The sequence below is a fragment of the Clavispora lusitaniae genome (assembly GCF_014636115.1).
Source record: "Clavispora lusitaniae strain FDAARGOS_655 chromosome Unknown tig00000105_pilon, whole genome shotgun sequence".
In the NCBI taxonomy this organism is placed as follows: Eukaryota; Fungi; Ascomycota; class Pichiomycetes; order Serinales; family Metschnikowiaceae; genus Clavispora; species Clavispora lusitaniae.
Genome location: NW_027093978.1, coordinates 1,040,621 through 1,057,697, shown reverse-complemented (window position 1 = coordinate 1,057,697; position 17,077 = coordinate 1,040,621). Strand labels below are relative to the sequence as shown.

At 46.4% G+C, this 17,077-nt stretch overlaps 7 protein-coding genes and 2 non-coding genes across 10 annotated transcripts; 4 read left to right on the top strand and 5 right to left on the bottom strand. All coding sequences in view use genetic code 12, as the record gives it.

Annotated features, from left to right (window-relative positions):
* Positions 1-1,230: 1,230 nt before the first annotated feature.
* On the top strand, positions 1,231-2,589 carry GDH3 (glutamate dehydrogenase (NADP(+)); the record flags this gene model as incomplete). The annotated part of the gene is made up of 1 exon (XM_002615377.1): positions 1,231-2,589. One exon carries the CDS (start codon positions 1,231-1,233, stop codon positions 2,587-2,589), a length of 1,359 nt encoding a protein of 452 aa, XP_002615423.1.
* Positions 2,590-3,421: 832 nt separating this feature from the next.
* Positions 3,422-4,243, top strand: MMS21 (SUMO ligase; the record flags this gene model as incomplete). The annotated part of the gene is made up of 1 exon (XM_002615379.1): positions 3,422-4,243. The coding sequence occupies one exon, from the start codon at positions 3,422-3,424 to the stop codon at positions 4,241-4,243; it is 822 nt and encodes a 273-aa protein (XP_002615425.1).
* Positions 4,244-5,296: 1,053 nt separating this feature from the next.
* On the top strand, positions 5,297-7,354 carry FOB63_003495 (nucleotide diphosphatase/phosphodiesterase; the record flags this gene model as incomplete). Of its 2 annotated transcripts, XM_066102329.1 has the most annotated exons (2): positions 5,297-6,325; positions 6,370-6,393. In XM_066102329.1, the coding sequence occupies 2 exons, from the start codon at positions 5,297-5,299 to the stop codon at positions 6,391-6,393; spliced, it is 1,053 nt and encodes a 350-aa protein (XP_065958348.1). The 2 variants fall into 2 exon arrangements, with proteins under 2 accessions (XP_065958348.1, XP_002615426.1); XM_002615380.1 differs by having other exon boundaries at positions 5,297-7,354.
* Positions 7,355-7,709: 355 nt separating this feature from the next.
* NIF3 (Nif3p) lies at positions 7,710-8,590 on the bottom strand (the record flags this gene model as incomplete). Its single annotated transcript, XM_002615381.2, has 2 exons — positions 7,710-8,513; positions 8,564-8,590. 2 exons carry the CDS (start codon positions 8,588-8,590, stop codon positions 7,710-7,712), a joined length of 831 nt encoding a protein of 276 aa, XP_002615427.2.
* Positions 8,591-8,643: 53 nt separating this feature from the next.
* FOB63_005597 lies at positions 8,644-8,714 on the bottom strand. Its single transcript has one exon. It is a non-coding gene; the product is annotated as a tRNA-Gly (tRNA).
* Positions 8,715-8,720: 6 nt separating this feature from the next.
* FOB63_005596 lies at positions 8,721-8,792 on the bottom strand. Its single transcript has one exon. It is a non-coding gene; the product is annotated as a tRNA-Thr (tRNA).
* A 1,172-nt stretch (positions 8,793-9,964) lies between these two features.
* On the top strand, positions 9,965-11,674 carry FOB63_003493 (uncharacterized protein; the record flags this gene model as incomplete). Its single annotated transcript, XM_002615382.1, has 1 exon — positions 9,965-11,674. The coding sequence occupies one exon, from the start codon at positions 9,965-9,967 to the stop codon at positions 11,672-11,674; it is 1,710 nt and encodes a 569-aa protein (XP_002615428.1).
* A 336-nt stretch (positions 11,675-12,010) lies between these two features.
* On the bottom strand, positions 12,011-12,271 carry FOB63_003492 (uncharacterized protein; the record flags this gene model as incomplete). Its single annotated transcript, XM_002615383.1, has 1 exon — positions 12,011-12,271. One exon carries the CDS (start codon positions 12,269-12,271, stop codon positions 12,011-12,013), a length of 261 nt encoding a protein of 86 aa, XP_002615429.1.
* A 513-nt stretch (positions 12,272-12,784) lies between these two features.
* Positions 12,785-16,855, bottom strand: LRG1 (Lrg1p; the record flags this gene model as incomplete). Its single annotated transcript, XM_002615384.1, has 1 exon — positions 12,785-16,855. One exon carries the CDS (start codon positions 16,853-16,855, stop codon positions 12,785-12,787), a length of 4,071 nt encoding a protein of 1,356 aa, XP_002615430.1.
* Between the last annotated feature and the right edge of the window lie 222 nt (positions 16,856-17,077).

The window sequence follows — 17,077 nt, the reverse complement described above, 5'->3', positions numbered from 1 at the left end:
GATGATACTAGATCACTAATCTGAGATGAAGATTACGCCACCTTTGTGGTGCATTTAAAGTCATGAAAAGGCCGAGAGAAGCAGAGTTATCCAGACCACGTAGTCTTTTCAGCAGACAATGGAACATCTCTTTGGAATTACTGAGTCCGGTTATCTTTTGACGTTACAAATGGTTACATAGTTCGGCCATACAATTGAAAGAGATTCCAAGAATCAAAAGAAATACATCGTTCACAACACTAGTAATTTTCAAGAAGCTCTCCTAGCTCTTTGAAGAAGTGTTAACTAACCTACTGAACATATAAATTATCTGAGTTTGGAGCACTCCGAGGCAAAGGTGTCCAATAAGCCATGTTCTGAAGTGATTTGATTTGCAGTCAAAGGTGTGTTGCCAATAGATCAATTCAAACCATGACAATTGTGAGCTCCATTACTGCAATATATAAGTTTTCGTGGAATTGCCTTTTAAACGAATGATCATGAAGTAGCATGACTCTAGGCAATTTTCAGGTGCCTGCTCAACTGCTAAAAGTCAGTTTTAATGCAGTCTGGAAATACTTTTTTATCGATAACCGAGTGGGGGCGCTAGCCTTATCTGCCAGGTCTGCTTCCAGAAGTCCGACTGAAAAAAGACAAGGCCTTAATCTCGTCTTATTCTTTCGTAATTGTACTGAATTGTTGGATATTAGCGTATATCATTGTTCGATTAGACCCTATTGGCTCAATTGCATTGAGGAAACCGGGACGGATTCGACCAAGATAGCATGAGTCTGGATCCAAACACATTTTTTGCCTATCTTGGCCATCAGAAAACGGCCAAACATCAGACCGACCGATGTTCTGTCGCCCAGAATAAACCATGCAGAATTCCGCTGCTGGAATAAATTTCCAGCTCCGATGCCACAGCCCGATATCGGAGCAGTTTTCTGCATAATTTGCACGGGCCATATGATTGACTAGAGATCTTAAGGCGTTTTCGGCCCGCTGCAGGGCCGCGACTCGAAGTGGCGAAGGCGTATGTGATTGGCTGGAGATCAAGCAAGGTGGGCCAGTCTGCAGGACGTTGACTCATTTACTTGCATCACCGTTCTGCAGAGAACAACGGTCGCTGGAACCGTGCACGCTTTTGCATCCTTGACAGGTGGAGAATGCCGAGCCTAGAGAATATAAAGAGCAACCTCCCGGCCGAAAAAAAAAAACCTTCCACCAAACAATTTCTAGACAAACATCATGGTTTTGCCCCACGAACCCGAATTCCAGCAGGCTTACGACGAATTGTTCTCTGCGCTTGAGGACTCCACTCTTTTCACCCAAAAGCCAGAGTACAAGAAGGTGATTCCTGTTGTTTCTGTGCCTGAGCGGGTGATCCAGTTCCGTGTCGCTTGGGAAAACGACAAGGGCGAAATCGAAGTCAACAATGGCTACCGTGTGCAGTTCAACTCCGCCTTGGGCCCATACAAGGGAGGCTTGAGATTCCACCCTACAGTCAACTTGTCCATCTTGAAGTTCTTGGGCTACGAGCAGATTTTCAAGAACGCCTTGACCGGCTTGTCGATGGGCGGCGGCAAAGGAGGCTCGGACTTTGACCCCAAGAACCGCAGCGACGCCGAAATCAGACGTTTCTGTGTGGCCTTCATGAGACAGTTGGCCAGATACATTGGCGCAGACACCGACGTTCCAGCAGGAGACATTGGTGTGGGTGGCCGTGAGATTGGGTTCCTTTTCGGCGCCTACAAGGCCATGCAAAACAACTGGTCCGGTGTCTTGACCGGAAAAGGCTTGACCTGGGGCGGTTCGTTGATCAGACCCGAAGCCACCGGTTACGGTGTGGTTTACTACGTCGAGAAGATGATCGAGAAGGCCACCCAGGGCTCGGAAACTTTCAAGGGCAAGCGTGTGGCCATCTCTGGTTCTGGTAACGTGGCCCAGTATGCTGCTTTGAAGGTGATTGAGTTGGGCGGAGTTGTTGTGTCCTTGTCCGACTCCAAGGGCACGTTGATTTTCCCCAACGGTGTCACGCCAGCACAAGTGGAGGCCATTGCTGAGGCCAAGATCAAGTTCAAGAACTTGTCGCAGATCATCGAAGAGTACTCTGCCTTCACTGCGGCCAAGGTCGAGTACCTTGAAGGCGCCCGTCCTTGGACCCATGTGGGCAAGGTGGATGTGGCTTTGCCTTCTGCCACCCAAAACGAGATTTCCGGTCAAGAGGCCCAGGCCTTGGTGGATGCTGGGTGCATCTACATTGCGGAAGGCTCCAACATGGGCTCGACTGCCGAAGCTGTTGAGATTTTCGAGAAGAACAGACCAAAGGGCGTGTGGTATGCGCCAGGCAAGGCCGCCAACTGTGGAGGTGTTGCTGTTTCTGGCTTGGAGATGGCCCAGAACTCCCAGAGAGTTCAATGGAGCAGAGAGGAGGTGGACTCCAAGTTGAAGCAAATCATGTACGAGTGTTTCGACAACTGCTACGAGACTGCGGTCAAGTACACGAAGGAGACCAACTTTGGCTTGCCATCTTTGTTGAAGGGTGCCAACATTGCAGGTTTCATCAAGGTGGCCGACGCTATGTTCGACCAGGGCGACGTTTTCTAACGATAGATACATAGATAATATAACTGGCTTATAGGAGGTTTGGTGGGGCTCTTACGAATCTGTGTCTCTCAGTAGTTGGGACTCGTTCAACTGGGCGAACAAATGAGTTCAACTTATAGTACCCAACGTCTTGTTTTCTTACTAAGTCGTCTGCAGCTGAAAGTAGATCCTGCTCTCGAACATCGCGTAGTCTCTAGATAATACGTATAGTCAAGTTACATTTGTGAAGAGACTTCTGACTAGTCTTCCAATTAGTGGACATACATGTAGCCTTTTCTCTGAACTCATGTCAAATTGAATCAAGGCCAAGCAAATTTTGTGGGTCTATCAGATTTATAGCTACAACAACTACGGACCGTCAGCTGGAGAAATTAACTGACCGTAGTATTCGGATCGAACAGTAAGCTGGCAACTCGAGCACAAGCATATTTGGGCACATGAGACTATGGCACCGTCTTCCAATAGGCAAAAAAACATCACTCAGCATACCAGTAATTCCATCTCCAGACAAAAGAATGTCAAAATTTCTGACGGGTCAAAATTCTGACGTTTTCGATGCTTCATGAGCTTCTCCAGCTAAAAGTGCAATACGCAGACATCGCATCGGTATTGTATGTGGTCCATACTAACCAAAATAAAGAACTAGAGATACACAACACACTTATAATTGCAGACTGCAGATCATTACTCGACCTTCTATCTACCGACGAATCTTCAAATCACCGCTCGGAATCACGTTCAATTTTAACCTCAATTTCTCAACCTCAATATCTTAACCTCAATATCTTAACCTCAATATCTTAACCTCAATTTCTACCTGATATCTCATCCCATGGAAACGCCCAACTTCGACACGGATCTTCCCCGCTATTTCCCCGTGCATCTGAGCCTCCGTGTCAACACGGAATTCTCGTCGGTGCTGCTTCTCAACCAGATCGATGACCAGCTTCTCATGCTCAAAAGAACCACAGACCAGTACCTAGATTACGTGGGATCGAATCCGCAACTTGTCCCGAAACCTGAGTGCACTCGCTTCCTCAACACGCAGCTCACGTCGTTCGTGCAGCTTTTTGGCGCCAAGTTCCGGCTCCAGACGCTCCAAAGTGCCTTGAAAACGGCCCATCGTGAGTTTGTCGACAGCAGAAGACACGAGCAGGACTTGAGTCTCGCCAACTACCATGTGTACCAGGATGTGGACAAGGCCAACTTTGCTGATCGCATAGTGGATGAGTTGCACGAGACACTTGAAGGTCCGAACAAGCTTTCCTTTGACGAAATTCTCCGGGCAGACTCAATGTACCAGTATCTCAAGAATGCCCAGTTTGTGCTTGAAAATCCAGAAGACCCGATCCCGGAGGACCAGGAAAACGAGGAGTTGGCCGTGGCCGGCGGCAAGATATCTCTCAAAGACCCGCTCTCCTTGAATTACTTTGTGGAGCCCATGATCTCCCGCAAATGTGGACATGTGTTTGAACGCGAACATATCATGAAGCTGTTGGAAGCGCATCTGCAAATCAATTGCCCAGTAACAGGGTGCCAGGCCCGGGTTTCGCGTGCTGATCTACGTGAAGACAAGTTGATGGCGTTGAGGGTAAAAGTGCATCGGGCTCGGGACAGGCCCAGAAGAGAAAAATCGCCCGTGGTGCGTATATGAGGTGTTTACTCGAGCATGAGGGCGTTTACTCGAGATTTTGCTTTCAGAGCTTTGAGGATGGGTCAATGGTGGCAATGGCGGATTGTATGCTTGTGTGATCGTCTTGGGGAAATGGATGTTAGATCGCTCACTCGACTAATGCAGCGGAATTTGGAACTTGATATTTATATGTAATCAGTTGTGAATGAGGCTGGGATTGGCACTGCGTTTCTTGAAACAGCAGATCAGAAAACGTTTGATATTCTATCCGGCTTGGGTTCTCACGTTTTATCTGGAACGACAGATTTACAGTTATTGGATTATTATCGGCACTTTCAATGTTATGACTTTCAAGGCAATTACTTGAGTTGGAATTCAATTCCAAGACGGCATTGAACTTGAAGGAAGTTCTAATCAGCTGATGTGGCGATCTATGAAAACTTGGGTTATTCGTTTTCATAAACTACGCACTAGACATGTATGCTTGTCTCATTTTGTGAATGAACCGTTTACTATAATCGTTTTGCCATCAGTTTTCTTCGTCATTTATTTGGGACACATTCGCCTTAAGTCACATAAACAGCCGATTTAATCAAAGTTTTTAGACTGCGAGAGCACTTTTCAAATCGGTAACCACAATAAATTAACAATCCTAATTTTGAAGTTTGCGGACTAGAACCATAGAATATATCAAGCTTTCCTCCGATTAATGCACCGCTACGATTTTCTTGCACATTTTTGTCTTTCTTTAAATTCCAGACTAACAATATGTAAGTCCTGTAGCTCTTCGCATTAGCCAAGACTATATTTTTTGACTCATGAAGAAAAGAAGCAAAAAAAGCAAAAAAAGAAGCAAAAAGAAGCAAAAAGAAGCAAAACCAGTCAGCTTACCGTCTCTTTCTCAATTGTAAACCAAAATCTTTCGTCTCCCCATGTTCGATTTCTCTCGCCTTTCTTTGTCTTATCTTTTCTGTCTCTGTCTTCCTATCTCTTCGCGCTATCTTAATTCGCGCACTGCGCTTTATTTATTACCTACTTCTCTTTCGTTATCCTCTACTTTTCTGCATTCCTTCCATGTCTGTCCAATACCCCCATCGTGCAGATGTGCCTGTGACGGATTTGGACGAGCCAGACGATCTTTTCGTCGGCCCACAAAACACAGCGTTCATCGATTCGTTCGACTACGAACATGAACAACCCACGTTCGTTGACAAGGCCAAACGGTTCTTCCGCTTTCAAGACAACAATCTGCAAGACTCGGATTTTTTCGACATCGACGACGACGACGAGACCGACTTGCCCCGGCGCGAGCTACGCGACTATGCGATCCGCCGCATCAACCAGAAACTCAACCGTACCATTCTGGTGTTTGCCGCTGCCCTTGTGTTGCTCCTTCTCCTTTTCTTCTGGCGGCAACGGCCCAGGCTGCAAAAGACGGGCGACACGCTGCATGTGCTTTCGAACGGCACCCACACGTTCCGCCCGTCCACGGTGTTGGTGTCGCTAGACGGATTCCACCCGCACTACATCTCCGCAGAAACCACGCCTGCGCTCCACCGCATGATGATAGAGGAGTACGGTGCCCCCTACATGACGCCGTCGTTCCCGTCGTCAACTTTCCCCAACCACTGGACGCTCGTGACGGGGCTTTATCCGGCAGACCATGGAATCGTGGGCAATACGTTTTTCGACCCGCGTTTGCAGCGCCAGTTCATCAACACAAACCCGCTGTATGGCTTGGATCCCGACTTTTGGCGTGGCGGCCAGCCCATCTGGACCACAGCTGCCCTCCAAGGCGTCAAGTCCGCTGTGCACATGTGGCCAGGCAGTGAAGTGCCCACGATCGGAGATAATGGGCCAATTGCAGTGGACCACTTCAACGGCACTGAACCCTTGGCTGCAAAAGTGGACAGGGTGATGGGGTGGCTTGATCTTGAGGATCAGAAGCGGCCCGAACTCGTTTTGACGTACGTGCCTACCATCGACCAGTACGGCCACCGGTATGGAGTGAGCGGCGCCGAGTTGGAGGACGCGTTGCTGCGTGTGGACGCCTTTGTGGCACAGATGGCTGCGGCATTAGCCGAGCGCAACTTGACCCACATTGTCAACCTCGTTGTGGTGAGTGACCACGGCATGGCACCTACTAGCAACGAACGGCTCCTTTTCCTTGACGATGTTGTGGACACGGCCAAAATCGGGCACGTGGACGGCTGGCCGTTGTACGGGCTCCGACCAAAGAAAGAATATTCTGTGGACTCCATATACGAGGATATCAGCAACAACATGGCCAAGCTTGGCATCCACAACTTCACCTTATATCGTGTTGAAGATATGCCACGTGAGTGGAACTTTGGAGGACAAGAAAAGGACCACTTGTTCAATTACCGCTTGGCGCCGCTTTGGATTGTTCCCGACGTTGGGTATTCTATTACGACCCACAAGCAGTTTGAGGAGAACGACAAACAGTACAAGCCAAAAGGGGTCCATGGCTACAATAACTCTCACATGCTTATGCGGGCGCTTTTCGTGGCGCAAGGTCCGTATTTCGACTCTCGGCTCGGCGAGAAGAAGAAGGTGCTTCCTTTTGCCAACACGGACGTCTACAACATTGTGTGTGAAAGTATCGGCATTAATCCTGCTCCTAATAATGGCACAAGTCAAGGTGCACGAGGTTATGCCATTTCTTCCGAGCAGCTTTTGCCCGATGATTGGACAGATGAAGTGTCGTATCCTGACGTACCGTTTGATTTTGATCATTTGGTGCGCAATGCTACCGTGGATGCATTATGGGGGCGGAAAAAAATAGAGTCTGAGGGAGCGAATGAGACGGAGGAGCCGGAGACAAAGACGGAAACGAAGGCAGAAGAGACAAAGACTGACACAAATGCAGCCGAGACAAAGACTGAGACAGAGACAGAAAACACCGTGCTAGAAACTGCCACAACGCAAACAAAGACGGAGACAGAATTGGAATCGAAAACGGGCACCATTGAAGGAGAGACTTCAGCACTCAAAGGCGTGAACAAAATCTGGGAAGACGTTGAAGATGCGGCTCTGGAAGTTGGGGGCATGATTGAAGACGCTGTTCATGGCGCTGGCGAACTTATAGGATCTTTATTTGGCGACGACTAAAGCTACTGATAGTAGCAACATAAGACATTACTTCATAATGTCATAAATTCACTGCTTCAGTATCCGGTGCTACAACTATGACATAGTAATTAATTATTCGTTTTTTTGTTATCTAGTATATGGAAAAGGTTTTGTGACAATGTGTACGTTTTCTAATGGAGCCCGATTATTGTCGGCTACTACAATGGTTGATTGTATGCTTCCACTTGCCAGTACGATTCTGGTCCACAGTTTGGATTTTCATTGCTTTAGAATATGGAGTAAATCAATTTTTGGTACTTATAGATATGATTTATGCTTTCGGCATACAAGTGTCGGGTTACATTGACTTCTCATTCTATTATGTATTTGCAGATCACCACGTTTCGTAGGGGTCCTTGTCATTTTCACTGATGGAAATCTCTGCGTCCGGAAGCTCTCCAAGTAATTGCTCCTTCAACACTTTCAAAAAGGCTCTTTCGGTGTTGGAGTGATTGCATGCAATCACAGAAGAGCCCATTTCCGTAAAGTAAAGCGCCTCGTGATGGGACAATTCGCCCGTGTAGTAGAGATCTGCTTTAGTTCCCCGGAAAACCGATCCGCCCGACCCAGCACAGATGGCAATGGTGCTAATTGGGTGGTTTTTGTTTTGGTTCCGGCCGAGACCGACTTGGACATGGTTCAACCCAAGACTGTGCTTGACATTGTCAACTAGCTGCGAAAGTGGAACTGGCTCTGCCAAAGTCACAAGGCGGCCCATCCCGCAACCTTCTTCGTTTGCATCTGGGTCTATCACTTCTTGCGACTTGACTTTCCTGTCTTGAGAGATTCCTTCAGCCAAAAAGTCATTGACGCCTCCCTTGGCGCTGTCCACTGCAGTGTGGGGGCTGTAAACGCTGATGTTGTTTTGCACTAGGCGGATCAACGATTTCTGCTGTGGGTCTGCTGGGGTAATCAGCTTAAGACCCCGGAATATAAATGGGTGGTAAGCGACAATCATGTTGGCTTTTTTCGCAATGGCCTCATCTGCCACCGATTGGGTCAAGTCAATGGTAAGTAGGATCTTGCATTGGTCTGTTTCCTCGAAATCGGAAGACGAATCTAAAAGCAATCCAGTATTGTCCCATGAGCTGTCAGCTAACTTAACAGGATAGAGTTTTTGGACTGGGGTTAGAAGGGGCTGAAAGACGGAAACGAAAAAGACATACTGGCCTTGGTAGCGGCGGAAACCGCTCTCTTCGACGTTGGGCTAGGCATTGAAGAGAAAAAAAAATTGTGTGGAGAAACTTATTCTTGATCGAAAAAAGAAATGCGCAAGCCCGGAATCGAACCGGGGGCCCAACGATGGCAACGTTGGATTTTACCACTAAACCACTTGCGCGGACCATGCCCCCTGCCAGAATTGAACTAGCGACCTTTGCATTACAAGTGCAACGCTCTACCACTAAGCTAAGGAGGCTTGGTTACGGGGTTTTCTAGGAGAGCATATAAGTCTGAAGAAATAGAAAAACGATAAGACAGTAGAGAGAGATGTATCTTTTTAAATCTTTCATCGGTCATGTGTATACTTTTAGCGCCATTTGCTAAATATGGTAATAATTTTTTGCCGGAATGGTACTGAGAGACATGGGTAATTTGCGAACATTGGCCATTTCTGACAGATTAGAACAATACATAAACACCAACAGAAATTTGAATTTTCCACAAGAAGCGAAAAGGGGCACCAAATCGTATGCTAAATAACCTCATTGATAATTTAGCAACACAGAGAGAGTGACGTTATATTGCATTGCAGTGCATCAGCCATTGCTTGACAATTTCAAGGCTTGCGACTTCTCGCAGATTATATTCCTCCGATAGTAGCAGGTAAAATTCGAAAGAAAAAAGTGTTAAATCCAAGTTATTCGTATTCTTAAAACATCTTATGCTGCTAGTCAAAGGCTTTCAATATTGAGCGCCAATTTCGTAGGTAAAAGTCCATTCGGGAGATGGACAATGAATAGAATTTTACATACTCATTACATTGGATTGTCACATAAAAAGGAAAAGGGCTACAATATGAGCCTTGCATGTTCGTTGTTCTATCAAGTTAGATATTAACCATCGTGAGAAGCCAGATGTACAAAGTAAAAAAATTTAGTGAAACCTATTGATGGAGAATTCATCTTGGATTTAGGTCGGTCATCTTCGAATTAAGTTGGTCATTTTCGAATTAAGTCAGTCGTTTTCGAATTAAGTGGGTCATTTTCAAATTAGGTTGGTCATCTTCGAATTAGATCGGTCATCTTCGAATTAGATCGGTCATCTTAACACTATAGTAAGTTTACCAGTACGTCGATATCAAAGCAAAAAGATGAGCTTTCTGACACCACGCAGAGTCGATTAAAAGATGGTTGAACAAAAATCTTGAACCTTATCTCAACAAGATAAAATTCAAACAAAACGTGAGTCGTTCATTCCATTGCAAAATTTGGTTCGGTGGACCCCTAACATGGAGATGCATACAGTATGCATGGAGTGGATACGCTATTAGGTAATGTGTGGAGAATCTCAATCTCCTAACGAATACTCGAATCTCAAACGGAGACAGCAAGACCGAAATAACGAAACAAAAAGAATAAAAAAAACTATATGGAAGTTGAGCTCGACGATTTCGGGTCTCCAAGGCCAGAAGAAAAACCAGACTTTGCTCAGCTAGCTTCACTTCCGCCTAGCGAAAAATACTACACCGAATTCTGTGGCCAGCAGATCTTCATTGATTCTTCCGACTGGCGGCACAGCAAAAGGCTCCAGTTTCAAATTGCCGCGTCGTACTGCAATTTCATTCTCTTTGGGTTGGCGGAACAGACCGTGGGCACTCTAATTCCCAAGCTCCAAGACCATTATCACATTAATGACATTCACACGTCATACATCTTTCTAGCGCTGACTCTGGGCTACTTTGCCATGGCGCTTCTTTCCGAGCAGTTTCACCGTGCGTTGGGTTACAAGGGCGTTTCTATGATGGGAACGATGTGTATGATGAGTGCTTACTTAGTTGCCAGTCTAGAACCGCCGTATTTCGTTCTTGTCATCGGCTACGTGTTCAGCGGCATCGGCTTTGGGTCCTTGGACGCGAGCTTGAACGCATGGATGGGCAACTTGGTGGACTCGAACCAGCTTTTGGGCATTTTGCATGGGTGCTATGGGATTGGATGCATGATATCTCCACCTCTCATCACGCATTTGGTGGAGCGCAAGAAAAACCCATGGCCGTGGAACGCATACTATGTCGTCTTGACGGCAGTGGCTGCGTCGTGTTTTGTGTTTTTTGCGGTGACGTTTCGAGACGAAACACCACTCAAGTTTCGGTTCCAAGTTCTCCTCAACGAGGAGCGAAGAAGAGAGCAGGGTGAAGGAAATGCAGAGTCCAAGGCTGACCAGGAGTCGCAAGACAGCGATGCTTCGTATGTCCATGTTAGGGTGGAGGAATATTCTGCCGACAAACTAAAGGGAAAGAATCAAAACTCTGAGGTCGAGGACTCTCCTAACTCGGGCAATCACAAGCATGCTGTCTCAGACTCTACTAACTCGGGAAACCACAAGCATGCTGTCTCTGACTCTCCCGACGCCCGCACTTCTGTAGACTACCAAGAAAGCACAAGTTCGGCCACGCTTTTGGGTGCCAATACGCATTCCGAAAACCATTTCGAATATTCGGAACCGGAAGACTCAGATCTGTCTGCGTCACTCAGCTCCGCACTCAAATCGCCTCTCGTGTGGTTTTTCTCCACCATCATGTTTCTCTATGTCGGCGCTGAAGTCGCTTTTGGCGCATGGCTAGTGACGTTCTTGGTTCGGATCAAGCTATTCCCGTACAAGCAGGCATCCTACATGGCCACCACATTCTGGACAGGCTTGACCGCAGGCAGAATTGGGTTGGGCTTTGTCACAGCACATTATTTCCTTAGCGAACTAGCAGCAAACTGGACCTACATTGGCATGTCCGTCTTGGGCCAGCTTCTCTTTTGTGTTTTCGCCTTCACCCCAGCCACAGCGGTTCTTTTCGTTGTTGTTTTCGTCACAGGCTTGTTTGTCGGCCCCATTTTCCCAACGACCATAGTTTGTGCCCTCGAAATCTTGCCGGTCAAGTACCATGCCACAGGTGTTGGGTTCATTTGCGCTTTTGGAGGCGGCGGCGGGGCCATGCTTCCGTTTTTGGTGGGGCTAATCGCAAACCAGAGCGTCCTGGGCCTCCAGTTCTATCCGTTTGTGATTTTGGCCATATATGGCGTTTTAGTGGTGGCGTGGCTGGTCCTCTACTACCGTTACAGACACATCAAACGGCGTCTTTTGGTTTAATAACTCTAGAAGGGTGGGGATATTTCAGAACTAGATAGAAATGAATTAGACATGCCGCATAGGCATCCCGATAGCGCTGCTTGCTGTACAGTTTGAATGTGACGATGATGTAGATGTAGGTCGACTGATATGACTACTATGAACGACAGCCGTAAGTAGGGCCCGTTGATCTTAGTTCTTATAAGAACGGATTTCCAACTATCCCGCTGGTTTGCCGTGCAATCTGGCACCTGCAACACATCCAAGTGTTTTGCCGGCCTCTGTCTCTAGCCTCTTCTGTCCTAGCCTCTTCCGTGTCTCCTCTTTCAAATGATATTAAGCCCGTTAAGCCTCGCCTCAGAGAGCCCCGCCTTGCGCCGTCCACTCCTCCGGCGTGAAACCTTTCTGCGTGAAAGCATGGATCGCCGCTATCTCCTCCTTGAGGGCACTATTGACAAGACGGTGTCTCATCAACTTGTTTTTCCCGGCGAAAAGGGGAGAAACAATCACCACGGCAAACGCCTGACCACAGCCGCCAGACATGTCCTCGACCTGCACGAGAGAGGCTTGAAGTCTTTCCTGGATTATGTCCTTGAGAGATTCTGTTGTGAGCGCCATATGGTTGAAGTTTGTCTTTTTCGCACTGAGAACTGTCTATACTTCGGACGATTCACCCATTTTCAACCCAATAAAGGCACCGGCATTTACACAATGGGCATACGGAACACTTTGGCCTGGAAAAACTCTAAAAATTGCTAGCAGTTGTGTGTGTGATTTGAAAATCTAATCATTTTACATGGTACTGATGTATAGGTAAGAACGATTTGGCCTTTTTTCGCCATGACACGGGAGATACATTCTTGAGATAAAAGAGTAAATGTTCCACTCTGGGAGAAGCTGTCTTAGTAAATGTTAGACTTAATCTCAGATCAATCATTAAAATGGTAGATAGGAGCGAAAACTCAATTGTAGTCATTTCGAATCCAGGCATGAATGGTCCACGAGATACTTTCCCCTAGGTCTCAATTCACTTCTGAATTAAACTACCCATTGAAAGTGAATCAAAATTATTAAATTGACATCATCATTAACTATACATACACTCCGTGGCGTGAAATTCCAGACGGGATATTAAACTGGATTGTGCACAACCGCTTGGCCCTTCTTGATGGAGTTTTGCAGGTGGCCATACAGCGGTTCAGTCTCCATGAATTTACTGAAAAACTGTGGGTTTTCTTTCGATACTTTGCTGATGGTTCCGAAGATGTCCTTGGACGACAAAGTATCGCCCTTGGTTGACGCAGGGAATTGGCACTTTTGGTAAAAGTCCCATACATCGTTCGGGATTACTGCGAGTTCCTCGTTCATCTCAATCAACAGATTGACGACTTCAATTCCATAGAAGTGGGACTCGCTCGATTGCAGACCGGATCCGTCTTGCGCAGCTTTAGATGAGAGAATATTGGGAGCAATAACCGTGGCCAAGTTGTGAATGTCCATCTTCGATCCCGTTTCTTCATCAATTTCTGCGAAAGAAGCAACCCAGTTGAAGAAGTAAAGAAGAACCTCCAACAAGTTCCGATGGCTTCGTGGAAGCATGCAACATGCCAATTGCAAAATTCTCTTGCTTCTAACTGGGTCTTTTTCTCTGCGCGACGAGATCCACAAGTCGTAAAGTTCGCAAGTCAAGAGCGGATTAGGCAACTCTCTTAACCACTTCTTCAAAAGTGCCGCAAGCTGTACAGCTGAATATTTGCTGAAGTCAGGGGATTTCAACGGACTCTTATTAATTTGTTCGGTGAGTTCACGTAAGTTTTTGATATTACCATTCAACCGGAAGATACCTTCTACCGACATGTCTTTTTGACGAAGAGCTTTGATAATATCATCAACAAGAATCGGAATCCGCAATTGTGCTGGTCCTACACCTAAGTCGGAGTCAACCCCGTACTTCTTGCTGACTTCCTTGAGGTTAGCACCAAAAACATCGACATGTTTTGATTTATCTCCACCTCCAAATTTGAACTTGTCCCAAAATGTACCTGACTTTCGCGTAGGGATCATGTTCACTAATTCCTCTCTTCCAAACCTCTTCATCTCCAATAATGCTTCCACAGCTATATGTTGCAAAATGAAATGGTCATTTTTACTCAATTCAGAGTAGTATTTTGAGTAGGATGGAATTCTATTCACCTGATCATTGCCAGTTCCACTTTTGCGGACATCATCGTTTGCAACAGAGACTGTACGCAAAGGTTGATCCTTCTTGAGATACAAGGAATTGTGATGCTTGTATGCATTTGGCCGTTGTTCCCTGGCTTGTTCAGCAGCAACAATTCTAGGAATATCATCCAAGGTAAGCGCTTTTTCATTCTTCAACAAATCGTAGGTTCGGTCCAAATTATTGCTTGTTTGTCTATCAGGAGGATCGTCTCTGATTTTCAAGTTATTGAATGAGAAATCAAATTGATCAGAGTCCTGCTCCAGCGGAACAAACGATAACATTGATGCAGAGCTTGCTTGACGTTGACGCTCTTCACCTTCCTCAGTTGTATTGGACTTCTTTGCCATTGCAGCTTCTGGAGCTTCTAGGATGACGGATTTCCTGGCATTCTTTTTGATGGAATTAGAAAGTTTCTGGCTCTCTCGTTTTGTTCGTAATGATGTGATATCACTCAAAGTCCGAGAGTAATCTGTTTCTGTTTCCGAAGGCTCCTCTTCGATGTTTGTCATTCTCGTGGATGTAACCAGCTCCGTCCTATTCACTGGTGCCTCGTTCTTATTAATTGCAAACTTGGATCTGAATATCGCAATTTTCAACAAGTATGCTAACTGCGAGAGATCGCTAACTTTGACAAATCCTGAAACATATCCACTTCCTTCGCCTGCTCCTTTTCGTGAACATTCGGTACAAAGGATTCGATTGTCAGTTCCCCAAAGAAAAGATTCGACCTTGAACTCCGAAGAGGATTTTCGATGACAGTTGGAACATTCGAAACATTTGAGATGCCACCTCAGGTTCTTGAAAGCGACACACGCTTTCTCAATGCTCTTCAGACAAGCAGTGCATGAATCTGTTGCATTATAAGGAACTGCCAAACGGGAACTGATGGAAATTCGGGCATCACCTTGTAGCTTATCCATAGGGTCGACTTCTTCATACTTTTTGATGAGGCGGAGAAATCCATCAAGAGCTCTAGTGTCGCAACGGATCTTGTTCAAAGTCAAAGCGTTATTAAGTCCGATCCTGATCATAAGCTTCAAGTAATGAGCAGTTCCTGTCACCACCGAAAGCAACTCAGTAGAGAAACTTCCTGTTGCTGCTGATTGCTTCGACTTTCGCAAGATGGCCAAGTAGCTCATTAATTTTCCAGAAATATTACGAGGTTCTTTGCGAAGGGTTTGGAACTTATCAAACGCATCAACAGAGTAAATTTCCTCCGCCACAGAATTATGACTTTCGTTAGATGGTTTCTCGGGTTTGTGCATCAAACACATGCCTTGAACGAAATCTAAGGCATTGAATAGAATCTCCACAAAAACCACAAGACGACCTGTCATGGACAAACCATTATTTCGCTTCCCTGTGCAAGCACATAGCAACATTTCAGAGATACAAGAAGCAGCAATTTCCTCAAAGCCTGACAAAATTAGCCAACACTGCATTACAGCATTTTCAATTTGCTGTTCAACAATAAGTAGATCGTCAGGCGCAATATCGTCAATGTGAAACGTATTAAACTCGATACCCAACTTTTCTTGCAAGCCCACACATTCGGCTGTGATGGAAACATTCCAAAACTTGTATACCATGTAGCACTCTGGATGCCACTGCTGATTTCTTCCTCCTTTGAAAAGTTCTACGAACTGTTTCACAATAGAGGACTGACATCCTTCACATTTTGTTGCAAACAACTTTGAATAGTGGTAATGACAGTAAATGTTGTTTTCGTGCTCATAGTAGCTCTCATCAGACTCGAAAACTTTGCCACAGGCAGAACATTTGAAATGTTCCAAATGATACTTGTTGCCCAAGGCTGTGATATAAGGTCCACGCAAAGCACTGTCACATGAAAAGCAAATGAGATCTAGTTCCTTGAAGTAGTCATACTCGCAAAGAGGAACTTGCACCACATTTCCATTCTTGTCGGTAATGTCATGGGGGAAAAACTTTGAGGAGCATTGCACACCACATTTGTAGCACGTGAAACAATCAATATGGTAAGCATTGTTCATGGCCCGAACGAACTGACCGCTAATCGGTTGGCCACATGCTTTGCAATCCTTTCTTCTTTTGCTTGTGGGGTTACGCTGGAGAGATGGCGGTTTGTTTGGAGTGGAAACCAAAGAGTCTGAGGAGCGATCCTGCGAATAGGGTTGGTTTTGCGGCTGAACGGACTGGCTTTGCATTTGAAACTGTCTTTGAGGAAGCGGCAGCGTATATGGCTGTGGCTCACCACCTGGGCCGGTCGGAAGACGGCGATGTGATGGCGAGTCACCCGGCATTTGGATTTGACGGTTTCGGGTCGCAGATGGATGCGATGAATGCAGTGCATTTCCCATTGGCGTGTGTGGAGACACAAACAGTCTTTGAGCGGCAATTTTCAGGTCTGGGGTTTTTGGCGGAGGTCCCGCAGGCATTTGCGTGCGGCCCAGCCCTACATTCATTTGCAGCGAGGGGTTTTGAGAGGGAGTCCGAGACACTTGTGGTTTGGGGGCAACGGCCTGGCCCAGATTCAGCGGCTGATTCTTCAGGGGTGTGATGAAAGGATTAGACACGTTGCGACTCATGGTGTAATCTGAAGGTCTGTCGTTGCCAAAGGAGGGTTCAGCACGCGGATTCGGCAGAGGCTGGAGCATATCCGGAATATCTCTAGACCCGGGTGGGGAGACGGCAATAGAATGTCTGTTTTTGGGCGGCACACCCAAATTATTGCCCTTGAGCTGAGGCGAGTTTGGGTTCAGGGGAAGAGGCGGAATTAACGATGTCCAGTTCGTATCCAGATGTTTTCGCCTGTGGAAAAAATCATGACTATGACTTCTGGTATGCGCTGGAGACTTGAGGGGCAGCGGCGGCGACCTGAAGCTGTGTGCTTCGGGAGTCGGGGACTGCCGACTATCCAGCAGGCGGAAAGGAGACGAGGTGATATTCTTGAAGAAACGTTTGGGGCTGGAAACGTCCTGTCGTTGGTCTTCGGACATGGTGCAGTAAGGATGGGAGTAAGAAATGAGTGACTGGAGTTGGACGTTTGGATAGAACCAAAAACGAAAAGAAAAAACGGTGGAACGGGAACCAGAAGAAGGGAATCAGCGTACAATCATCAATATGCGATAAACAAATACAGCGACGAGATTAATTTCTTCTGTGAGTTTCGCTGGATTGTGGCACTAATTCGACCGGAGATACTTTTGCAGGAAAGACAA